The sequence below is a fragment of the Pteropus vampyrus genome, unplaced genomic scaffold (genome assembly GCF_000151845.1).
Source record: "Pteropus vampyrus isolate Shadow unplaced genomic scaffold, Pvam_2.0 Scaffold89, whole genome shotgun sequence".
Taxonomy (NCBI): domain Eukaryota; kingdom Metazoa; phylum Chordata; class Mammalia; order Chiroptera; family Pteropodidae; genus Pteropus; species Pteropus vampyrus.
The window spans coordinates 968,350-994,661 of NW_011888870.1; the positions used below are offsets into that span (position 1 = coordinate 968,350).

At 49.3% G+C, this 26,312-nt stretch overlaps 1 protein-coding gene across 1 annotated transcript in view; it reads right to left on the reverse strand.

Moving 5' to 3' along the window:
* DUSP5 (dual specificity phosphatase 5) overlaps positions 1–25,658 on the reverse strand; it is a 119,024-nt gene extending 93,366 nt beyond the window's left edge. Inside the window, exon 1 of the mRNA XM_023532721.1 lies at positions 25,448–25,658. Coding sequence (XP_023388489.1) covers positions 25,448–25,658 — 211 coding nt within the window. The remainder of the gene's footprint in view (positions 1–25,447) is intronic.
* Positions 25,659–26,312: the final 654 nt, after the last annotated feature.

Sequence of the window (26,312 nt, forward strand, 5' to 3'; positions counted from 1 at the left end):
GGGAAGGGGGAAGTGGGGAGGGCAGGGTGGCTCAAAGGGCAGCCCTCGGTCTCACGCCAGACCCAAGTCTCATCCTGGCTGCCTGGAGCTCCTACTCAAGGCCCACCAAGCCCACGGCAGGAAAACTTTACCTGCCCAGGTAAAGCATGTCGGAAAGTGTCACTGTTGGCACTTCTGACCTCTTTTTCCTGGGAGGTACCAGGGCACTGCCCTGGGCTGGCCCAGAGGTGTGGCTATTCTAGCCTGGGCCGTGGACCTTGGTGCCCAGAGACCACCTCTTTGCAGAGCTTCTGAGAGGTGTATATAGGTAAATCAACCACATGCCGTTCATTGACACTCTCGGTCTGGCAGATTTAGACGGCTGACTTGGGATAGGTGCTTAATAAAGGTTTGTCGCCTGACTGAGTGATTGAACAGGCCAACAACTCAGAAGCCAGAAGAGAATCTAGAGGAGGCATACCCCAGACCTCAAGACACTTAAAACCTCACTCACATGTAATAACACAAGGAACAGAACAAATACGTGTCAAGCTGTGCGACTCCCTGGGTGCTGCTAAAATTTAGAGTGGGCACTGGGAACGTTAGGCAAGCTTCCTGGTAGAGGTGAGCTTGGGTTGGTTCCAGTGGGGAGCCTGGCGGTGGGTCGAGATGAGCCTCGTGAGAAGTGTGGTGACCGTACCAGCCTGACGCCTGCAGGCCTGTATCACAGCAGCAGTGCTCCGTTACAGAGGTTTACCCTGTGCCGGGAACCCGCTAAACAGGCACTTCCTTCTTACTTAAGCCTCATGCCAACCTGGTGGTGGAGGTATCATCACTGTCCCATTTTATAGGTGAAGAAACGGAGGCTCTAACAGGTCAGGAAATTGCCCAAAGCCACATGTGTACAGAGGGGAGAAGGAACTGGACCTCTGCTGACCAATATGGTAGCCACTAGCTGTGTGTGGCTATTGATCACTTGAAATGTGGCTAATCCCGATTGAGCTGCACTGCGAGTGGAAAATAACACACTAGATTTCAAAGACTTAGTATAAAACAAAGAAGCATATATATATTCCTTCTAATTAATAGCTCTTTTTAGTACTTATGATATTTTGGATAAATGTCGTAAAATAAAATATATTATTAAAATTAATTTTATCTGTTTCTTATTCTTCTTATTTTTTAATATGGCTAGCAGAACATTAAAAATTACATGGGTGGATGGCATAGTATTTTTACTGGACCATATCCTGCCACGTGGCCATTAGCCTCAGCACGAACTACTCCAGCGATGGTGTATTCCTGTCCCATGGGCTGCCATAACAAAGTGTCACACACTTGGTGGCTTAAACAACAGAAATTTATTGTCTCACAGTTCTGGAAGCTAGAAGTTCCAAATAAAGGTGTCAGAGAGCCAGTTCCTTCTGGGACTGGGAGGGAGAACCCATTCCGTGCCCTTTGCCTAGCTGCTCGAAGTTTGCCGGCCATCTTTTGTGTGCTTTGGCTTCGGCTGCAGCACCCCGGTCTCTGCTCTCCTCCTCACGTGCTGTGCTCCTTGTATGTTTGTCTGTGTCCAAATCTCCCCTCTTTGTAAGAACACCGTCATATTGGATTTAGGGCCCACCGGACCCCGGTATGACCTCATCTTAACTAATTACATCTACGATGGCTCTTTTCTCAAATAAAGTCACCTTTTGAGGTACTAGGGGTTAGGATTTCAATATATGAATTTTTTAGGAGCACACAATTCACCCCATAGCAGATGGGGAACTCCCTCCCTCTCCTGTAGCTCGTTCAGTATTTGGATCACCTTAGTGTGAATGTCCCCTGGTGCCAACCCACAGATCCACTGAGGGTTCCTCCTTCAAATCACTTGCAAATTCCTAGTGCATCTCTGTGAGGTGGCGTCACGGGCCAGAGACACCCACATTTCTTTCCTTGGAGCCCAGGTGTGACTGGCCCCACCTTGACTGAGACTGCATCTGTTCTGATAACTGGAGAGCAGGAAGGAAAAAACCGATACAGGAGAGAAGGTTAAAAATAACCGAGGTGGGGGAGGGCGGGCAGCCCAGGTGACCTTTGCCCTTCGCAACCTCGATTTACAAACAACACAGCCAGGTTGTCACCTGGGTCTGTGCAGGCTGTAAAAACCTCATCAGCTGACGTAGGTAGCATTCTGTTTAGCGGCTTGAGAATTTCCAATCCTGGGGAAATGTGATCACAACACTTCTCTTTCTTTGTCCTGACAGCCCTTCAACACCTTCCTAAGAGTGGGAGGGGTTCTGCTGAGGACTCTGTCTGCCAGACTTACCTCCTCAGTCCCTGTAAGAGGAGGGGGTTGATGGAGAAGAGCTCTATAGAGTCCTTCAGAGCAGGGAGGTACCTGAGGCCCAGCTCAACTCCTTGTCACAGGTGTGACTTGGGAAAGTCACAGAAGTTATTTGAGCCTGTTTTCTTATCTGCAAAATAGGAGTAAGAAAGAAAGCTTGCTCTGCCTGCCTTATGAGGTTACGGTAAAGAGCAATGCAGGAAGCAGAGCTGGGCCCCGGGGCATAGGGAAGACCAAGGGGAGCACCAAGTTCCATCGGCTTCTTAGGTCCCCTCACTCATTGCACGTTAGGTTTGTTAGGGCCCTCGCCATGCAAAGCATGGGTCCCAGTGCAGCAGCATCAGCATCCCCTGGGAACTTCTCAGAAATGCAGACTCTCGGGCCCCACCCCAGACCTGCTGAACCAGAATCTACATTTTCACAAGATCCCAAGAGATGTGTGCGCTCACTGAAGTTTGAAAATCACCGCTTTTGTGGACATTGTTTTTGCCTGTCCTGGGTCCATTTCCCCTTCTTCTGGTAAAAGTGATCTTATTTTCTTTGGGAGAATCATGCCCACCCCGTCTCTACTCTAGTTCTGTATGATTCACTGGGGCTTATCCTCTCTCCAGATCTCCAGATCCTCAATGGAGACATGAAAGCTAGTCCTGGCCAAACAGAACCAACCCTGGGATGTTAGCTGGAACTGTTTGGGAAAGAGTTCATTTTCTGTGGCTGTTATTCAGCTGTAGAACGGAAGCCTGGGACTGGGTGCTGCCATCTTGGTCACTACTGTGGAGAACCCAAGAATGGAGTTCTCATAGAGAGGAGCCAAAGTGTGTGTGTGTGTGTGTGTGTGTGTGTGCGTGCGTGTGTGTGTGTGTGTGTAAGAGACAGAGAGAGGAAAATTCCTGATCACGTCTTTTGAGCTTCCAGCTTTGTTCAAAACCAGATCGACTCGCTTGACTTTTCAGCCCATATAAGCCAACCAGTTCTCTTTTACCCGAGCCAGTGCGTGATGGATTTCTGACACCAGAAAAGTAAGAGCCCCCTTTGCACAGTGCCACTGAACAAAGAGTAAGGCCAGGTTTGTGGCCTCATGGTGCTCACCCAGGGGAAGGCAGAAAAGAGCCATAATCGTGGCGAGTGCTAGGGCCCTGGCAGAGGGCAGCACCAGGCGAGGCATATGGCCTAACTTCTCGGGGAGAGGGGTTAGGAGTAGCTCCTCTGAGAAGGTGCCAACTGAACTAACTGTGAAGGACAAACGGAGTTAGCCAGGTAGACAGATCAGGTGAGAGCTTTCCAGGCAGAGGGAAGCATGTGAGCCAAGGCAGGGAGGCGGGAAGCAGTGTGACGGGGCTCAGGGTCCTACAGTTCTCAAGGTGGCACAGGGGACAGGGAGAGACCAGGTGGGGAAAAAAGGGGAGGACTTGGTGGGCTGCAATGACATGAAGTTGGGACTCTGTCTGGCGGCATCTCTCAGTGCGCCTGAAGGAAATGATGGTAAAGGGACAGGGGAGGGACGTCTGGAGGGGGAGAATCATACGACTGAATAAAATCAATGCCCGAGGCTGTCATTCCTGAAGGACAGCTCACATGGGTGCCGAGCTCCCTGCCCTCAGGAACCCTGGGGACACCCTGGCATCATGGGCCGAGAGTTGACACCGCAGCCAGAAGAGCCTGGCTGCAGTCTCAGTCCTGCACTAACAGTTGTGTGACCTCGGTGAACTTCTTCACTTTCTGGTTCTTTCTCTAAACACAGATATTCAAAATTCCTGTTCTGAAAGGGCTGCAGCGGAATTGAGTGAAATAATGATAGCCAAGCTCTTCAAACTTGAAAAGCAAGGAAACCTTCAGCCTAGAGGGAGTCGGAGGTCCCTGCAGGCTAAGACCCTTGAGGGTTACATAGGGAAGCCCCTCTCCTCTGGGCTTCTGTGCCTTCCCACACCTGCTCATGGAATCTGGTCTCCATTAGAGGGGCCTAACTCCAACTTCCACCTGGCCCTACTCATCCAATTCTGACGGCACTGCCTCCGGGCTCTGGGTGGAAATGCAGCATCCCCGAAGCTCTGGGAAGACGAAAGGGCTGGCGCTTCCCGCCCTGGGGCCTGAAGATGCCTAGAACCATAGATGTCGCCTGCTGAGCACTTCCTGGAAGCCAGTTACCAGATTGAACAGCCACCTGTACTAACTCAGTCTTCAAGTTCATTCTTCACACTTGTGCATTAATTGCCTGAGCATGTCGTGCTTTCAGGTTAGAGGCTTTGGGAGAGAGGAGACAGTGGCTAGGGGCCAAGGACAGCAGCTGGAGCCCAAGGCTACTTGTTGAGGAAAAGCCACAGCTCTGTGTTATAGACCGGGAAAGGGAGAGGCAAACTCGGGGGAAATGCGTTGCCTGGAGGCGTGTGCCGATGGCCAGGTACACCTTTTTCCCAGCCAGGCCCACATGGTGACCATTCACCTTGCAGTTTTTTTGCTCAGGACATTCAGTCTGAGTAATGGGTTCTCGGGACCCTGGCAGACCAGGTCGAGATGGTCACACTATTCCCTGAGTGTCAGGGACTCACACTGGAGCTGACAGGGGTCATGGGGTGGGAGGACAAGGCAAGATCAGGATCAGACTCTTCCCACACCTCCCCGCCCCCCGCCCCCACTGTCTCCCAGAAGGGTGAGGGCTCGTTTCCTGGGAGGGGATGTGAGAATCGGGCATGCGTGTGCCTGCCTGTGCCGCGGGTGGACGGACCTCGTGCATGTGTCTGTGTGAGTGGCTGAGGGAGGAGAAGAGTCTGACGAGCAGCGGGATGTAAATCATGAGAGCTGTGACAGTCGTCTGCTGCCTGTGCGGGTCAGGGCCGGGTCCCCAAGTGGCCAGTGCTCGTGTAGGGAGGGTGGAGGCTGGGAGTTATCTTTACATCTGTGAATCCGCTGTGTGTGCACGAGGTGGGTGCAAGTGAAAGTTGTGGGAGGTGTGAGTGGGGCCTGATCTGTTGCCTGTGGAAGCTGTTTTGTGTGTCAGTGTGATGCGGCTCTCTCAGTTGTGGGGGTTGCCAGTGGGGAGTAGCATCGTCTTTGTGAGTCAGTTTTGTGTGTGATTGTTGGATACAGAGCTGAGCGGCGAGCCTGTATGAGCAGGTGAGTTATCTGCTGGATGTGTCATGTCCTACGGGTTCGGCAGGCAGGTCCCCATGCTGATGCAAGAGGAGGGTGTCCAGTGCGAGCTCAGTGAGTAGATGGGCAACGTGTGTCCATGCAGAGCCAGGCCGAGCATTACGTCAACGCTCTTTATTGCTCTGAGAACAGGAGTTCCAATCCCAGGGCTCAAACTGTCCTCGATTAATGCCCAGTTAATACCTGATTCTTACCTCAGCCTGGGGGAGCTGACTGTGCCCCTTTGGGCTTCTCCCCGCGACCTGTCAGCTGTTTCAGAGCTAAGGAAGCTGCAAACTAGGCGGCCCAAAGCCCCTGGGATGCATTTACCACTTTTTTTTTTTAAAGAGGGGAAATTGCTGGTGACACTTCCACCCCCTACTTCCAGAAAGCGGCTTTCAGAGCAGAGGTGTCTTCACACCAAGACTGGTGCCTCAGAGCACCTGACGACTTCTCGGCATTGTCATAAGTCTGGGGAATACTAGAATAATAGAGCCATAGACAATAGTAAAAGGGAGAGAAAAAAATGCCTGTGCCTTTGTGTAAGGCTGAGAAGAAATGAGGCAGGAGGGGAGGGAAGAAAGGAGAGGCTGGAGGTCAGGAGCGAGCAGGCCTAGAGGGGCTTCTTGTCCAAAAACAGGGTGACCTGGCCAGTTATGAGGCTCCAAGGAGGGGCTGGCACCAGGAACTGGCAGGGATGCAGGCTGGGCCTTGGGGAGAAGTGGGGGTAGGGTGGGGAAGAAGAGCCTCTGGATAGATAGGTCTCTATGCTCTGTCAGGAAGCACAGCAAGGGGAGGGGGCTTCCTCTGTCACACACATCACTTACTTGACTCTCAGATCCTCTCACCTGTGTGTGAATTGTGGCACTAGAATTAAAAGTGACATAAGCTATGTTGGACCTTACCAGGCTTCAGCCCACCCCTTCCTGATTCCTTCATATTCAGCCAGGGGAGGACCCCAGCAGAGAGGGGTCTCCTCGCTCCTGCGATGTAGGGAGGACTGACTGACAGCTGGGGAGGGTGTGCTCCCTGGCCTTTCCTGGATTCCGGCCACACCTCTTAAAACACAAACCTCAACATGGCAGACAGGGCTGCCTCCCTCAACATAGTGGCTGGATCCCTGGGCAGAGTGATGCCAAATGACTTTCTCCTCCTCAGTTCCATGCAGGGAAACTGTGAAGAAATAAATTTCCTCTCAATATGCTGTGGATTGACTCCAGCTAGCTTCCCAGTGGCCCATACAGTAATAGTAACATTTATCGGGTATTTGCTTTGTGCCAAGTACTCTTAGGTAGATCTTAAAGAGAGGAGCCAATAGCAGCTTGATTTGTGAGACGAGAGAAGGAGAATTCTGTGAAGCTCACATGGACTAGGAAGTCCCAGGGTCAAGATTGGAGCCCAGGCAGCTGACCACCAGGCCACCCCCATTCTTACAAAAAGGTAGGTTTGTGAAATGCAGCAAGGAGGGGACCAAGGAGCATCTCAGAGGCTTAAATGTGTCTTTTTCTCAAATGAGCCACATCCACCTCCTTCCCAGAGTCTTTGCACTTGCCGTCCCCTCTGCCGGAAATCTCTCCCACGGATCTTCACACGCTGACCCTTTGCGTCATCCGGTTGGAGCGCAGATGATCAGAGAGGTCGCCTGATGCTCTGGTGTGTCATTCCAGGTGAGTTCCATCACCACGGTCACCTTTCAGACACCGTGAGCCTAAGCTGCTTACTGACTTGTTTCCACGTTTACCGTCTGCCCCGTGAAGTCAGGGGCCACGTCTGTATTGTTCATTTTGTTCCAGTGCCCAGCACAGTGCCTGGCACAGAGAAGGCTGAGAAAATAAGGACCAGGAGGGCATCTGAGGGCTGCAGGTGAGTGGCGGAGTGAGCCATCCTGTGTGTTGTAGAAACACGCCCACCCAGGCAAGTCTGGGGTCCTTCAGGAGAGATTCGGGAACAGGCAGATCAGATGAAGCGACTTAGGGGTACAGTCCCCAAAGCCTGGCTTGTCTGCCCCAGCTCATCAAACCTCTGGCCTGGAGAAAATCCCTTTACACTCATCTGAAAGCAAAGGAAGCACTTTTTAAAATGTGGTTTTTGATGTCAAATCACAAGTTTATAAGTTTTAATTTCTAGTCTGGAGACAAGTCAAGGGACAACATCCCCCAAGTTTCCCTACATAGGTCACTCAGAAGCATAACATATACGAGCTTTTTATTTCACTCCCTCATCTCACCCAGACGTCTCTCGTGAGTCCTGTCCTCAGCAGCAGCAGCGTCAGAGTAGTTAACTGTGTGGTCTGCTGCTGGTGACAGTGACCCAGCTCTGTGCTTTACATCATCGTGAGTAGGGTCAAAGGAGGTACATGAGATCTAGAGGGCCATGCATCTCACATTTCTCTTCCCACCCACTGTCCTGAGCGGATGTGGGCACAGCCACTCCCCATTCCTTCCCCCAAGCACCGTAGTACTCTCCCCAAGGCATGCAGAAACAATTTTCATTTCTGCTCAAAGTCTCCTCTGGCATGTTCATTGCAGTATGGTGTACAGTAAGAAAGATCAGTCCAAAGCACACATCCAACAATAGGGAGCTGGTTAAGCAAACCCAGAATCATCTAGACTAGGGTTTCTCAATCGTGGCACTATTGACTTATTGTGGGGGCTGTCCAGAAAAACTGTAGGCTGTTTAGCAGTATCCCTGGCCTCTAGCTACAAAATACCAATAGCATCTCCCACCCCAGTATGAAAACCAAAAATGTCTCCAGAAATTATAAATTACCTGTTAAAAACCAAATCCATTAGTCCATACAATGGAATTCAATGCAGCCATTAATAATGACAAATAATAATAAAAGTAATTATAACTAACAATATTGACGGCACACTATGTACCAGGCCCAGTTCTGAGCTTTACACAGAATAACTTTTTAAACCTTCACGGCATCTCATTTTAGATATGAAGAAACTGAGGCACAGAGAGTTTGATTAACTTGACCAAGTTCACACAGCCAGTTGGATGCTCATGACATATTATTAAGAGAAAAAAAATAAGAAAACAACATGTGTAAAATGATTTCATTGTTTTTTAAAAAACACATGCATACCCCCCAACACACACACACACATGTATGTATATATATATATACACCATGTATATATATATATATACCACAAAATATATGTGTTAGCAGTGGTTCTTTCTAGGTCGTGAGATTGCAGATGAATTTTACTTTTGTTTCTCTGTAGTTTCATATATATAACTATACAGATAGTTCTATATAAATATTTTACATATTTATATACAAATATATATTTTATACATATATATGTTATACATACATATATATAATTTGTATAACAAGAGAAAAACATGATCTCATCTCCAGTCTTGGAGGTGAGGTATCCTCAGCCCCATTTCGAATCTAGGGTGGCAGGTAGGAATGCTAGTCCAGTACTGATGGTTTGGGGTGTCTCTGGGGCCTCGTCTGGTGTTGGAGGTTAGAATGGACTCCACCAGAGACTAGTGGGGCACCTTCTCAGCAACCTCTGGGGAACCCATACTTGTTGCCCCTTTCCAGAAAGTGATGGAGTGAGGACACGTTACCCAATAATTGACGTCTAGACTACGCACCCAGGTGAGCGGCCCACTTGAGAAATGTTGTGGGGAGAATGAAGGGCCCTAGCAGGAGCAAGCAGATAGCAGCGTGCAGTGGGAACTCGATTCTTTTAAAAATGATTTTAAGTAACACCCAATGTGATCATTTCACAAGTAAACGATGTTATAAATAGCCTATCTTATTATTCCTAAAATAGCCAAACATTTCTACAAACAGCCTACATTTCTAAGGGGAGTTTTGAAATGTAAAAAAAAAAAAAAATATTTTTAAAACAAAAAAAAAAAAGTCCAAATATTAACAGTAGCAGGATAGGGACTGAAATAGAAATGGGCTTTAAATGAGACGAACCTGGGCTGAGCCCCGCTCTGCTCACAGTAGCCCTTCAGTCACGGCTCAGTTTTTTTGGTCCTAAAATGGAGTTCATATCGATGCGAAGGATGGGGGGTGGGAGGCTGCTAGAGGGGAGTGTCGGGGCTGTCTGAAGCACAATTCCTGGCACTAGGTTCGCACTCCATGCCTCGTAACTGTTACGATCGATCCAAAGATGGTGGCCTTGCGGTTAGCTTTTCCCCTTTGTACTCTGGTCAGTTTGCTCACAGTGTATTATTTAGAATCAGAAAAACGAAAAACCCTTCATGAAACCAAGAGAGGTGAGGAGTGATCGCTGACGAAACGACCTGCAAGGAGCAAAGGGCAGAGAGACAGATGCTCTTTAGATAGCATGGCTCTGGGGCCTGGAATTTAACCTGCAGTTAGCAAGGCTGAGAGAGGCAGGTGGGCACACCCACAGGTTTCCTTACTGAGAATTTCCTGCCTTTGAGCCCACCCACCTGTCCCCATTCTACAGATCTCAGGGAAAGCCCGGGCTCACAAGCCCCTCCACACACGCCCACGCCTGATGAGCAGGCCTGCAGGGCCCCGGTTTACTGAGCCCACCCGGCCTCACCCTTCACAGCCACTGTCATGGGCGGTGCCCCTGGGCTGGGCCTCTGACATGTAGATAGCATCGGGTAAGGAACAAAGGCCAAGGACCACAGAATCTGTGTTTTGTTCCACTATCTCTGCCTCCTCTTCCTGTTCTTTCTTATCTTCTTTTTTATTGTAAACATTTTTAAAGTCATTCCTTTAGATAAATTGGGCTTCATCAGAATTTAAAAATTTGTGCATGAAAGGACAGTATCAACAGTGCAAAAGCACCCCGTGCAGGATGGAAGAAAATATTTACAAATCATACATCTGATAAGGGATTAGTATCTAGAATATATAAAGAAATAAAACTCAATAGCGACAATAAACAACCCAATTCAAAAATGGGCAAAAGACTTGAATAGACATTTCTCTAAAGAAGATACATAAATGGCTGATAAGCACAGGAAATGATGCTCAAGATCACGAATCATTAGGAAAATGCAAATCAAAATCGCCATGAGATAACACTTCCATTATGATAGCTATTATCAAAAAAGCAGAAAACAAGTGTTGGCAAGGATGTGGAGAAATTGGAACCCCATGCATTGCTGGTGGAAATGTAAATTAGTGCAGCCTCTATGGAAAACAGTATGGAGGTTCCCCAAAAAAGTAAACATAGAATTATCATATAATCCAGCAATTCCACTTCTGGGTATACACATAGCAGAATTGAAAGCAGGGACTCGAATAAATATCTGTCTACCCATGTTCACAGCAGCATTATTTACAATAGCCAAAGATGGAAACAACTCAAATATCCTCTGATGTGATGAATAGATAAAGGTTTCATATACATACAATGGAATAGTATTCTGCCTTAAGAGGAAATGAAATTCTGATACATGCTATAGCTTATATAAAACCTGAAGACACACTAAGTGAAATAAGTCAGATAAAAAAGGACATATATGATTCCATTTATAAGAGCTATCTGGAATAGATAAATTCGTAGAGACAGAAAACAGAATACTGGTTACCAAGGGCTGGGGGAAATGGAGCATGGGGAGTTATTGTTTAGTGGGTACAAAGTTTCAGTTTGGGATGATAAAGAAGTTCTGGAGATGGATAGTTGTCATGATAGTACAACCATGTAAACATACTTAATGCCACTAAACTGTACACTTAAAAATCGATAAGGTAACATAAGTGAATTTTATGTTATGTATATTTTATCACAATAGAAAATTTGATGGAAGGACTGTTAATCATCACTTAATCAGAGAATATCTCTCTCATTCTGCAGAGAAAAAAGTTGAGGTTCAGAGAGGTGATTAAAAAAAGTCATTCCTTTAAAATCATTTTGATATCTGAAGTATGACAAGTATTCTTGAATTTAGACAATGCAGATAAAGCGAAATGCCCTTTGGGCCACCCTTCTTAACCGCATCCCCTCCCCAGGGGATAACCACAGCAAAATTATATTGTGTGAATTCTTCTAGGTCTTTTTTTAGATTTTCAGAAATGGAACCATTTTGTACCTATTTGGCAACTTGCCCTTTATACTTAGTGAACGCTATTTCTTGGTGATCTTTCCATGTCAGTTCACACGAGCTCCCTCATTCTTTGAAACCGCTGAGCGTATGTCATAGTATGCACGTAGTTATGCACTAACCGTTAACTGTTCCCCTGCTGTTGGACACTGAGTAGGTGGCTAGTCACACAATTCAGCAGACAGTCCTCTCTGTGCACATGTAGCAGTGTTTCTTTAGGAAACAGTTATTACTTATGAAGGTTGCAAGCATTCATGAATGAAAGCCAATAAAGTGGTTGACATTTATTGGTGCTCAGGAAATGCTAAATATTTGTCGTTATAATTTCACATATTGTTCCTCCCCCAGTCAACTCTGTGTGAGGAAGTCCAGTCACTATCCTCACAGATGAGGGAAAAGTCTTGAATTATTTGCCCTGATCACAGAGCTCGTGAAAGAGTCCCTGGGCCTTCAAGGGGACCTGGACTAACCATGGAAGACGCCTCAGCCTATGGCGGCCTCCAGTTCACGACTTGGATCTCTCTCCTGCTGGGTCCCCGCATCTGGAATGTCACGGGCACTAACAAATGCTCTTTGAATGCTGTCGAGCAAATGAAGTAATGCAGGACGGTATGCGACCCTACTGCAGCTGTTGCTGCTCTGTAGCCCACACTCGTTCACACCCTCGTCATTCACTGTGCTGCCCACAGCCCCTTCCCTGGGCCCCAGCAGGAAAGGGGGAGTCTAATACCACCAGTCTCTCCAATCTCATTTTCAGCTGCCTCATAGCATGTCCCATGGGAGGGTGACCTCTCACCTAGACACCCTAAGCCCCCTGCCTGGTACAGTCCCTGTCCTCAGATACCTGAGCAGACCCACTGGACCTTCGACACTCAACCCAGCCCAGAGACTTCCTCAGAGGACATCCAGGGCTCTTATCTTTCTGCATTACATACTTTTTTTCTTTTTAAAAGTTTGAATGGCCATTATTCCCTTTGAAAATGCTACCGTGTGTGTGTGCGCTCAATACAGATGAAGAGACTGAGGGACAGAAGGTCACATAACTTGCTTAGGGCCCCAGCCAGCAGACAGCAGGGACAGCGGTCACCCCCCAGGTCGGTCTAAGCAGCCTCCAAGGCAGATGCCCTTCCTGTTACACTCTGGCAGCTTCTGAGATAAACCTGAGAGGAGACTCGCTTGTTATCAAACAGGAGTTGCACAGAGCTGGGAGGGACATTCATTTCCTGATACCAGCTCTGCCCCCAGAACCACGCAGACCAAGTCCCATCGCCCCACTGGCTCAAGTGCCCGAGTGGCCAAGATTGCAGTTACTCAGGTCCAGTGGACCCTCTCAACCCCCGGTTCCCTGGGGCTTCATCTTGACTTCTCCACTCTGTGCTCGGCTCCGTAAAAGGCTCTTAGACTTCTGTGCCCCCGCCCCCCACGAGCCCCCAGCACGGAATAGGGGCTGATTAGACATCGTTTTTCTCCTGTTTCAGTCACTTGCCCTTTACTTGTTGATTCCAAATGAAATGGGGCCAAGTAGGCAAGGAAAAGGAGTTAATCAGTTCCCTTTCTAACCGTTCCAAAGCTACCTTTCTAACAATAGCGTCTACCATTGCTGGGGCCTTGGTCTGTACCAGGCACAGCCCTAGATCCATTGCCTCATTTCCTTCTCACATCATCTTGGTAGTTACCAGCAGGCGTGGGAGGTGGGGAGTGAGCAAAATGGGTGAAGGGGGTCAAAAGGTGCCAACTTTCAGATACAAAATAAATAAGCCCTGGGGATGTAATGTACAGCATAGCGACATAGCGATAATCAATAATACTGTATTGCAGATATAAAAGTTGCTAAGAGAGTGGATTTTAAAAGTTCTCATCAGAAGAAAAAAGACAGATAATAACAAGTGCTAAAAAGGGTGTGGAGAAATTGGAATCCTCCTGCATTGCTAGTGGGAATGTAAAATGGTACAGTCGCTTTGAAAAACGATTTGGCAGTTCTTCAAAATTTTATACATAGAATTATTATATGACCCAGCAACTCCACTTGTAGGTATATACCCCAAAGAATGGAGAATATATGTCCACACAAACACTTGTACACAAATGCTCTGAACAGCATTATTCCGAATATCTCCAAAGTGAAAACAATCCAACTGTCCATCAGATGATAAACTAACCAGATAAATAAGATATGTTATATCTACACAATAAGATATTACTTAACTATTATTTAACTTCTCTTTTTCCACAACGGGAAATGTGAAGCATTAAATTTTGAGAAAAAGTGAAGGTTATAAAAATATTAAGTAAAAGTTAGGAATAAGTGAAATTTCTGAAAAGAAATGAAACCCAAGACTTTAAATTGAAAATCTATCCTCTTTTTCTTTCATAACAGAATAGAATGGGTTTAATATTTAAAATATCTGTTTATCTGATGTCTATCTTTAACACATGTCAACTTTCCATTGGATTCTTTTTATTATACTTTCAGTTTATTAAAAAATAAAAAGCCACACAGGTTCATAAATGAGAGCACTAGGAATATCAGAGAATTATCTATGTCTTTTAATTATCTATGTCTTTTAATTTTTAACTTAAATTTACCTCTCTGATGGTATTTTACGACGTTGATAACTATACGGAGAATTTATTATTTTCCTTATTCCTTTGCAGACCAAAGAGGTACATTGGTAGTGATCCTTCTTATTAGTCCTCGGAAATGGAGTCTTTCAAAAAATTCTTTGAACTTTCCTTTTCCTTCCTTCTTCTATCATTTCCTGCCCCGAAGTTCCAAAAAAAGGTGAGTACAGAAATACACAGAAAAATATGATGACAAACATTTATAAAAACAAGCGCATGTTTTCAAAACAGATTCTGGTCTCTTTTAAACATAAATATATTTCGTGAATTCAAATTTTAATGCATATTTGCAATTTTACCAATTTTTACATACAGTGAAAAAATATGGAAACCGATTTTATCATCACCTCAGTAGAAAATACAAAAAAGTATGAACTACATGTAGAATTCAATTAAATTTGATATTTAATTTGTTCGTAAAAATAAACTAAATAAATAAATAAATTACTGCTAAATAAATCTAGAGTACTTCATTTTAAATAGGAAATTATTGTTTTTCTATTGTGTAATAACTACCTTATCTTGAAAACTAGCTTGGTCAAACAATAAAATATATTGTTATCTAAAAAAAGAAAGAAAAAGGAAGTACTTATGCATGTTACAACATGGATGAACCTTGAAAACATTATGCCAAATGACAAGCCAGACATAAGAGGACAAACATAGCGTGATTCTAGGGGAAGGGGAGAAAGGGAAGTGACAGCTAACGGGTGTGGGGTTTATTTTGGGGGCAATAAAAATGTTCTGGAATTAAATAGTGGTGCACGATTTTGTGAATATGCTAAAAACACTGAATTGTACACTTCAAAAGAGCGAATATTATTGTATGTGAATTATATCTTTGAAAAGAAAGAGGAATGTATAACAGTATAGAGGAAGGTAACACACAAAAAGGGAAGAAGGGTGTAGACAATTGTGCTTCTGTGGGGAGGTTTCCGGAGAGACGGCACCATTGGAGCCAGGTTTTAAAGGACCAATGGGATTAGCCAAACAGACTGCGGGAAGGAAGGTCTTTCTTGGCAGAGGGAGTAGCATGTGCAAAGGCCCAGCATGAAGACAGGAAACAGTGTGGTGTGCTTTGGTTACTTCTGGTTCTCTGGTCATTATGGGTACACACCTTGGTACACAAACTCAGAAGTCATATTTTATTCTTCATTCCTCACTCCGAGCCCCATTCCTCCAGGCTTCAGAAAATATCACCCCATCATTTCTGGTGTTTCTTAGGCTTGTGAGATGTTTTGAGATCTTATACTGAGCCAAGAGTGGGATCAGTCTCCATGGTTTAACACAGAGGTGTGGTCGTCCCCATCTTTCCCGGCCTCCAGCCTGTGCCAGTCTGTCAAGACCAGGAACCCAGTGCTGATGGCTCCACATGCCTGAGGCACTGTGGGAGCCACTCCTCCTGGGGGTCTTGCTGCCTCTATAAGCGCCGTCAGGAAGCAGAGCTGGGCCCCGCTGATGAGGGCCTCCCCACCTCCTGCTGGAAGAATCGTGAGATAGGGGAGCCTGCTTTCTCCATCGCTCCCCCCACCCCCTCCCCTGGGACATTTCAGTAAATCTTCATTTAACTTCTCTGCGAACTCTCTAAATTGTCCTCAATTTTCGAGCAAGGCCCCAGCAAGACTGTCAAACTACTCCTGCTTGAATAGGAGAAAGGAGGAGGAGATACCGCATAGAGAAAAAAGAAAAACTAATATTCAAAAACATCCAGCTTTATAAGTGACCACAGTATCTGATGTGATGGGCTCAGTAAGGCCACAGAGTGAAGGTCCCACTGAGGGTCCCTCTGAGGAGCACAGGTCCAAGATCACGCCACCTTTCACTTGTGTGACCCCCAGTCATTGAGTTTTTCACAAGCTGGTGCCTCGGGCTCTGTCTTCTGCAAGTCCCTGCCAACATCGGCCATTCATCTTGCAGAGTGCAGGCCCCCAGGCCTCCACCCACCCTGAGCAGGGCACAGGCTTGGAGGGAGGTTGCAAAACTGAGGCCCTGAGGTCAAGGCAGGACAGTGGCATTGTGGAGACAAAGTGGGGATGGAGTGGAGGGTGGGAAATCAGGGCCAGGAACATTTGGCTTCCCATGTCCAGAGAGCCAAGGATACGGGAAGAACAGGTTAAAATGGAAGTGCGCAGAGCAGGAGGCTGGTCCCTTGTCCCTTTGTCCCTTGTAGGGTTGGGAGGAAGGAGCCATTTAAAGAGTCAGCAGTAGTGGGGAGCAGGAGCTGTCAGCCTCAGACTGACAGCTAGGAGTTGCAGGTGGCAGGTAGGGGCAGGGGAACCTTCTCAGGCGGAGGAGAGGGTCTAGAAAGCTGTAGCTCGAGCAGAATGAGGATTGATTTCCAAGCTGTTCCCACACACATGTGATGGTGGGGGTGGGGCGAGAGCAGAGAGAACCAGAACACAGAGGTGAAAACAGTTACGGGGTCAGCGGTCCTGGCCACCGACTTTACTTTGTGGGGAGGATGTTTATTTAAGGAAAATCACTATGTTTACGCAAAGCTTTGGGCTGCAGCCCTCAGGGATGGAATTATCAGTGAAAGCTGGGCTATTAATCAATTGTGGGGCCTGGTGACAGGTCTTCTTCTTTTCCGGAGAGTGGGAGGGACAGAGGACAGAGGGGGGAAGGGAGAGAAGGGGGCTGGCTCAGGCCCCAGCCAGTGTGGGAATAACTCTGATCCCAGGAGCAGGAAGGTCGCATGGGAAGTGGCCTTGAGGTGGCTCCGGGGGTGGGAGGGAAGAAGAGGGTGGTGTTTCCATGGCACGGGAGTCATGGGACAAAGCTGGACGGAAATACACTCTGGGATGCTCTCTGGCCAAGGCCAGGTTGCCTGGGGCGGAAGGATAAACTTCCTGGATGGACACTCAGACTCCGAATCCCGGGGAAGAGAGCTGGGGTGGGGGCCGTGGTGTTCCTGGGACAGTGGGGTCTCTCCAGGTCATTGCCAGGAACACGTGCTGGATGTGGGGCTGAGCCAGAAGCATGGCCCTCAGTAACTTCCTACATGCCCTCGACTCTACTGGCCAGCCTGGCTGGGTGGAGGGCGGGATATGTGCCTGCCCCCGCTAATGAGCAGGTGGGGCAGGTAGGGTAGGAGCTGCCAGGGTGCTGACAGCTACGCACAGGCTTGAGAGCCTGCATGGGACCCTGTGAGGCGACTTGGGGCTGGGAGGTGGAGGAGTGAGATGCTCGGCATGTGTGCCGGGGTCCTTGGGCAGCTGAGGCCATATCCCCTGGGCATGGCCCAGTGGAAGATCTTTATAAAGCAGACTCGACAGAGCAGGGCCACTCTCGTGGCCATCTGGCCCGTAGTTTGAGACAATTGCCCTGTGAGAACTCAAAGAGAGATGAGTGAAAGAGCTGTGAAGGCAGGAAGGGTGGGAATGCAGCGGGGAAGGAGGGAGGGATGGAGGAGAAAGCACCTCTCCCAGAGGTGACGTCAGTAGTCGCCGCCTCCGCAGGGTGTTGGCGAGAAGGCACGCATGAAGCACCAGGCCCAGGACAAACTAAGTGCTCAGTAAATGCCACTAGTGTTCCGAGTATAAATGCTTTTATTACATCAGGCTTTCCGCTTTCTTCCCCACACACCACTCGCTCAGGCACCTCCTCCCTCCCGCTCCACAGGCCATAGAACCACCAATGACAGGACCGTCCAGCAGGCTGTCGCAGGTTCTTAGGGCCCAAGGGCCCCTTTCCACCACCTGTTAGCTGTGTGAGCTTGGGCTACCTACTTAACCTCTCTGTGCCTCAGCTTCCTCATTTGCAAAATGAAGATAATAATGGCATCTTAGAGTATTAGAAAGATGAGATCAGTTAACATATGTAAAGTGCTTAGCACAGGCCCTGGCCCGGAGTAAATGTACACTCAGGCTACCACTGCAGTGGGGAACAGGGGGAACACTGGCAATTTTGCTCCAAGGCGAGGTCCCCCATGAGCGGACCCGTCAGGCTGGGCAGTGGGGCCACAGGCAGCCTGCAGACTCTCCCCTGTGGGATGTGGAGTGTTGGTGACGCCATCACGGAGCCTGGAGCAGAGCTGCAGGAGAACACTCCTCCAGGTGGGCGGTGTGTCCCCCGCTCTGGGCTGGCAAGGGAGGGAAGAGGAGACCTGCAGCCCCCCACCCTTCCTCTTTCCTGACCTCCTAGGTAGATCCCTCATCTCAACCATGAAAGGTCATGAAAGGTCAAGCCAGGCAACCTCTTCAGATAACAAGTCCCCTGGGGATGCTTCCTGCCCCACAGAGCAGCTTCTTTTACAAGAATACAGCCAGGCAATTGAAAAACCTACCTGGCCCCTCTGTGCTATCTTAAAAAAACGGAACATCATGAAACGGGGTTAAGCATCCGGTCAGGTGTTCTGCAAGGGAAAAGAGAACTGGAGACTGTTCTTTTTATGGGAAGGGTGCTTTCAGGGAGCCTTCCGTGGTGGTGAGTTGGCTGGTGGCAGGTGGGGAAGGGTGGCTAGTGGGGAGGGGAGGCCGGGTGCGGGGCAGGACGGAGGTGGGGTGGAGGGTGGGCCAGCATCTGTCTGGGGAGGAGAGAGAGGAAGGAAGAGACAGCTCTGCCAGGGAGGCACTTGCTGGGGAAGGGGACCTTGGGCGATTTCCCAGAAAGGCTTGGCAGGATGAAGCTGTCCTGGGGGTTCAAGTCATGCCCTTCCCTGCCCCTTTCAATGCTGCCGGAAGTGGGCCGGGCTGCCCTGTTCCCCACTGCACTGGCTTCTCCTTCCCCTCCTCCTCCTACTTCCCCTCACCTTGATGGAACACCTACTCCTGTGGCTCTGGGGGCCCCAGTGAACTGGAAATACCTGGCTGCAGGCCCTAGCGTGCCTGAGGCCATTCCAACTCGCATGGGCTTTTCTTGTCCATTTCCACCTGGAACCTCCCCACCACGTCATCACGGTGGCTCTGTGGGAAATGGGGGCTCAGCTCCCCTGACCTGAGACGTCTTCAGAAGGCAAGCCAGAATTGTCTGCTAGCTCCATCCCCCACAGGTGGTGGGTTACCCCAGGGAATGAACTTCTGCCATTGCTGGCCTAGGCTGTCTAAGGGACCCAGTAGACGCCTGCCTGCTGCGTGGGAGAGCTCCAGGGCGGGAACTGGAGAGGCTGGTGCCAGCCTGGCCGGGCACTGTCTAGCAGCTGTGGCTGAAAGCCAGTGGACTGGGGTTGTGGGGCAGACAGCAGAGGCTCCTCTGTGGAAGCCCTGGGGGCAGAACTGTGTTCTACTCATCTCGGGGTTCCTGGCAAGTGCAAGTACAGAGAGCTCAAGTGACCCAGCAAAGGTCGCGGTCTCCAGCTGAGAACTCTACACTCCTGACTTTCCCTTAGGTGGGGCTGGGGGATTTCCTCCCTGTCACCCAACCCCTAACTACTCAGCTTAGACCATCTTCAGGAACTGGGTTCTACCGAAGGACTCTCCAGGGGCCAGACACAAGGAGGAAGTAGAATTGTGGGATCATGTAGTAAGCCCCAACTGTTTTTACTTCCTGTGTTTCTCCATGGGAGATTCAAGTTCTAGGAAGATTGCCTGATCAGCCCTACTCAAGTCATGTGAATACCCCATGGCCAGAAAAGGGTGGGGCACTCGGTGGACAGTCCCACAACATAGTGCAATGGGAGAGGGGTGATCCTAGAAGCGAAGTTGGGGTGCTGTTACCAGTAGAAGTGGATGATGGCAACCTCTAAACCTCAGGCTGCAAAACTGGAAATCACAGCTTACCTTTCCATGCCATGGAGTTGTGTAGCTCCCACAACATCGCATATATGTCTGGACTTTGAAAAATATAAGATGTCCTCAAATAGCAGGTCTTCTTGAGACCAGAGACTGTCAGCTGGGAAGAAAGGAGCTGGCCATGGTGCCAGGATGTAGCCAGACCTTCCTCTGAACACTTCGCAAACTGAGATACTCAGATTAGCACCCAGGAATCTTGTCTCCACGCTTAACCAGGAGCCACTTCTCAGATGTGATAAACCATTAAGCCATATCCTCACGACCAATGTCACCCCTCAGACATGGTTATTTATTCTGTTAATTCCTTCTTTGGACACCAACTATAAACCAGGTCTTTGGGTCTCCAGAATAAGACCTCCTTGCCTTCAAGAAGCGAACAGTCTCGGGGCAGAGATAAATGAGAAACTATCTCTATAACAGTGAAGTGTGATGGCTTCCAGAACCCAGGCAAGCACTAGGCATTCTGGTGCTGGAGAGGAGGGTGAAGACGTCTGCTGATTCATTTACCCAACGAGAATTCAGAGAAGGACCACCGTGAGCTCGGCACTGTGTATGGAGCAGGATTCGCAATGAATGATGTAGACAATGTCTTCTCTCCTGGCGCAGGCAGTCCAGCCTGTGCCTCCGCCACCCAGACCAGGACCTGCCCTCCTGCCTGCTTGCATCCTGCAAGGAACGTCCAGGAAGTGCCACCTCCTCATTCAGCCTGTTCCGATTTCCCTGGCCCACAGTGAACACTCTAAACTTCGAAGGCTGTGTTAGTCTGGGTTCTCTAAAAAGCGGATATCAATATAGGATTGGACATGCCAGGGTATTAGTCAGGAACATACTTATGTGAGAAAAAAAAGGAAAAGGACCCAGAATGGTTGGGAGGGCCCTCCACCCTTGATGCAACTCTTACTGCCAGTGAAGAATAGAGGGAAAGGAGGTTGAGTGAAAACATCCTAGACTGTTGTGCGGTTTAAGGAAGGCCTGGCAAGTCTGTAGAATGGGGTCCTCAGTGGTCAGAAGAGTCTGTTGTCTCCAGGGACTGGCCTGCAGCTGTAACCCTGCCATCTGTCACCGGCTAGGAGCAGCCCGCAGGAAGTATGGCCTCGGTAGTGATGGATTTGAGAACAGAACTGGGAGCCCACAGTTAACTATATTTGCTGTGGCCGCAGATCTGTGAGACTCATTCTCATCGGCCTCCCCAAAGCACTGGATTCTACGTATTACACCTTCAGTTTGATGCATAAGCAAAGATCGTTTTCTGCACTTGCAAATTGTTTTAGATGTATCTTGACCTGTCCACTGGCTCGTGAGCTGCTCAGGGCAAGAGTAGCATCATAATTCCTCATCCACCCATCCATCCATCCATCCATCCATCCATCCATCCATCCATCCATCCATCCATCTATCCATCCATCCGCCTGTTCATCTATTGATCTGTTTGTCCATTTATTTTTTCAATGTGTATCTACTGGAGCACCCACTGCCCTGGCCACCAAGGGAACAGGGATGGACAAGGTGACCTTAAGAGGTCTAAAGGAGAGTCATTAAATAACAGGGAGTTTCTAGCTAAAGGTCGAGTGGGTTTCTATTTCCCCTTTCCCCATGCCAGGAGGGGGTTTTCTCTGAAAGGGCAGCTAGCTGTCTCCAGTGTACGTCTCCTGCCCTGGGAACATGAGTCAGCCAGGGTCGGGAAGAACGCTCAGCTCTGTAGGGACCAGCGATGACACAGCTAGGGAGAACTGCTTAACGCCACTTCCCTGGACCCTGGGGAGCAAGAAAAGAAAACACTGAGGGCAGCTTTTCTTCAGAGGAGAAACACCCCTGAGCTTCCTAAGGGGAAATGGGGAACGTCAGCTCCTCCCTCCCCCAGGAGCTTCAAGGAGCTCCCTGAAATGCCAAGAAATCAAATCTCTTCGCTTGAACGCCTTTCGAGAGTTGTCTTCCCCCTCCCCCCACGGAGGAATAAATAAAAATATGCTGAACGAATGTCGAAGTGGAGACGGGAGAAAGGAGGCAGATTGGGTGGCAACGAGGGTGATGGTTTTTCCTCCCCACCGAGTCGGGCTCTGAGCTAAGTGCTTTCCACGCAGGCCCTCGGTGAACCTCACCGCAGCCAGGATCCCTGTTTTACAGCAGAGAGGCTGGGGCTCCGAGACAGTAAGGGACTGGTGAATGGTGGAGTGGAGACCTGGCACCATAACCCGTGCCCACCCCAGAGAGAGGGCCCCCTCTGTGGTTTCTCTTCCAACTCTACAGATGGAGGGTGACCTCAGCCATTGGCAGGAGTCGGGACGTGTAACAGGGCGTAGGTTCTGGGCAGGGCCTCCTTGCCCACGGCCATAGGTAGCAGGTGGCTTGTTGGCCTTCACACACAGCAGTCCCTATGTTCATGGGCTGTGGAGCCGCTGGCAGAATCGGGGTGATGATACCAACAGAAGTTGTTATGAATCACATCTCTTGCAGTTATGTGTAAGGTAAATATAGTTCCAAACCCACAGAAAGCTAGTACCTCATTTTCGATTAAAAAAACAAAGTTTAAAGAGCTAGTGGGCAAGAGAGCCAGTTTAACTCCTACACCAAGAGGGAAACTGAGGCAGGGAGCATTTGGCTGCCTTGCCCCAAACCACACAACTTAGCAGGTTCTAGAAAAGATTTTACGGAGTCTTTTCTTCTGTCCTGTGGAAGCCAGTGCTGCCTTCTTTTGCTTCTTTTCAGAAACGTTCTTTGAGAGGAATCAGTTCAATGATATTAAAGTGTTAAAGACGACTGTGATAACTACTTACTGCTTCTGCTGTTAGCGATCAGCTCTTAGGCGCTTATCGTATGCCAGACATAGTGTCCGTCCGTGCATCATATAAGACTTTACGGTGTTGCCATGTGAGGTTAAATGGGGCCCAGAGCCTGTAGGAGCCCAAGTGCTTCAATGGTAAACTTCAGGCATCGGATGGATTGGGTGCTTTTCAGCCACGAGGTCATCACCTTCTGTAACTACATCAAGGTCTTAGAGCTCAGTCGCTGCTGGACGGGCCCACGTGAGGAAACTCAGAGAGGTCCAGCCGCCACCTAGTCATTCCGAGCAGCCTTCATCAGCTACCCCACCTTTCTGGGTTGCTTTGGCCCTGCCCCATCCAGTGGCCTTTCCTGATTGATGCCCTAGTCTTTGGGATAATGATCCACCTCCAGAGCCACCAGCTCGGGAGCCCTGGGATGGGAGAGCCCCGCCTCTGGGCCTGGCGCCTGGGGAAGAAGGTGCCCTGGGGTGTGCACATGCCGCTGCCTCTGGAGCCTGGTTCACGATTATCAAAGTGCTAGTGGCCTAAGAAGACAAGAAGAGCCCAGAAGATGGGCCCCGCACGCTGGAGGCAAGGACCAGCAGAGGAGGAAGTGAGAACACAGCCAGCAGAGGGGAGCCCAGCTGAGTGGGACCTGGGCTGTGCCCTGCTGGGTCCATTCGCCTGAGGGCAGCCCGGCCCGAAAGGCCAGGACTTGGAGAGCTGTCCACAGCCTCTGTGCAGAGAGACTCACCATCCTGGCAAGGTCCCTGCATCGGTACCCGCTCTGCCCGACCCACGCCCAGTCCCTTAGGCTCCTAGTGCAGCCTGTGCTACTGCTCACGAGCTGACTTCCGTTTTCTCTTCAAAGCCAAAAAAGCCATCAAGCTTTCAAAGACAATTTTCCAACTCTCGGGATAGGTGTAAGTGCTCAGAGAGAGTCTTACATCTCTTTACTCCATGAGGAAATGGCCAAACACAGAATTTTAATTCATCCTTGGGTCAGAAAAATGGAGTCCTCCTTCAGGGGTGGCAAAGAGGCATAGCTCTACAAACAAAGGACAGGTCACCTGCAAAGTGCCCCCATCATCTCCCCTGAAGAACAGGACAGCTTTGAATCAGAGCCAGATACATGTCATTGTACATCGAGTACCGTATGTGTGTGTGTTGGCGTCGGGGTAGCGGGGAACGGCCGAGACACCATCAGCAATAAAGAACCCACATTTATTAAGAGCTCACTGCCTTTCAGGCCATCTGTTGGGCCTTTACATCAGTCACCTCATTTCATCCTCGCAGCGTGAGGAAGGTACAGTCATCATTCCCATTTCACGGATGAGGAAACCGAGGCTCAGAGGTCCTTTAGCTGGTAAGCGGCGGAGTGAAGATTTGAATTCTGATCTGACCTCAGAGAATCAGAGGTTACGGAACCAGGATTTTCACAGTGGCAACCAGAGACCACCTGCCTGGGAGTCTTCAAGGATGCCTGAGAAGAATACAGCATCACGGGTCCTGTCTAGGTTTACTGAATCAGAATCTCGGGGAAGGGGGCCCAGGAGTTGCGATTTTGACTATCTTTCCAGGTGGTTCTTATGCATATGAAGTTTGAAATTCTCTGCACTATGCTCCATTGTCCACTTAGTGGGGAGAAGTGTGAGTGCTGAGTGGATGAGCATGAGTTGAGAAGGCCCCAAGTGGCAGACAGTCCTGCACGATGCACTAAGGAGTTCGGGGGTCCCTCGCTGAGCAGGAGCATCCTTCGGAGAGCTCCCCACAGGCCCTGGCAGCTGTCCCTTCACACTGCAGGTGGTAGCCGGGGCCTAACCAGTTACCCACCCAGTCTCACGTTGTTGCTATCCAGGCCCACAGAGATTCCTCAGGAGGCCTAGGGTGGTGTTTCTATTATTTTAGGCCAAGTTCTTGCCAGGACTAGGGTTAACTCATCCTGAGGACAACTTGGCTTCTAACCCCCCATCAGGAGAAGCTGCCCCAGAAGGCTCCACTCTCTCCTTTTCTGCAAACCTCATCCTGACCTGTCCGGACCCTTGGCCCTCTTCTTCTAACCAGGTCACCGGCCCAGGATGATGCTCCAATCGCGTTAGTGACAGTGATGTCCTGGGGGGAGCGTGAGGTGGTGTAGCTTTCTTCTGAAGCATGGTCAGAAACAGAGAAGGGAGGCATGTGGCTGATGCCAGTGACACTCACTGTGGCAGAGCAGGTGGCTTGTGGGACATGCGGAAGCCAAACGACCCCTCCTGGCCTAGAAATGCCAGCAGATAGGGTAAGGGGAGGCTGCTGCTAAGACCCAGGGCTCACATGCTCCTCCACAGACTCTACAATCTTCTCTGCCCCCCAACACCACCCCAGGAGATGTGTGGAACCCACCTACCCTAAGCCCTGTGACTCGTCTGTTCTTCACAGCTGCCCTGAATGTTAGTTTTAATCTGACTGCACCTGCGCGGGGGGCAGGGACCACATCTGCCTGGACAATTCCACTAATAAGGCTGGTTCCAAACTGATGTCTCAAAGCACCACCCCTCTGGACACATTTCCCTTGTGTGAACCTGGGAGGAAGAAGCTGGGTCTGTGCAGGAAGTGAAGTGAAAGCCAAGCAACCTGTCTGTAAACTGATCTGCCTTCACTCCCTCTTTTCCTGACTCACCTCCTGGCCATGTTTTGTCTTGGGATGGTTCCTGACACCCCATCTGGCTGGCATCTCCAGGCCAGGAAAGAAGGCAACTCCAGAGGCTGTAGCGTTGCTGGAGATGGAGGCTTCCACACAGGCCGGAAGCAGCCCAGATCTTTTTCCGTCAGCCAGCTGAGTCCCTTCCTCCCACCACGCCACCTCCTCCTCATGTCCTCCAGGAGAAGGGTAACGCAGATGGACGAGCGCTCCGTCTGTTTGGCGATGGCTGGTCCAGACAGCAAGTTCTGTTCCTTCTCCATCTGGCTCTCGGTGAACTTTCCGCTGAACTCCTTCCAACCCTGTCGGCAGCTCTCCTGCCAGGAGGAGCCAGTGCCAGGGAGAACAGAATAATTGCCTCTCATGTTGTGCATGCAGAGCCTTCATTAACACATCCCCAGAGTGGCATTTGCAGCCCTCTGTCACAGCAACCCGCCATTGAATAGCGTGCAATTCATCACCCCCAGATTCTTGACTGTCTTGAAAGAACCAATTAGCCCTGTGTTTCCGCACGTTGCTTTGGCTCATTCGGGAAGTCACATCATTGGCACCGCTGTTATTCACAGAGAGGAGGTTTCTTTGTGACCTTGCTCACTCAATGGCACATATAAGTGGCCTGGCCCAGGTATTCTCCATTTTTCTTCTTCTTTTTGGTACAAGGAACTATGCTTCTAATCCATGGAGGACACGAAAGGAAGATCATGGGGTGGAGGGGGACACCCCATGGTAACAGCTCTGCCAGTGGTTAGGTTATGACCTTGGGCAAAACAACACTTCCGAATGTCACTTTCTTCACTTACAAAATAAGGGGGCTGACACTGACACACAGGCTCAGGGAATCTTAGAGTTCATCTAGACTACCCATCATTTTATAGGTAGGTAAACAGAGGTGTTAGTGGCCATTCAACTCACCTAAGGTCATGCACCTAGGTGATGTTAAGACTTGAGACCTCAGTTCAGGCTGTCTGCCTTCTGGGTCGAGGTGGGACTGGATGAAAGAAGGAAGTATTTCAGGAGAG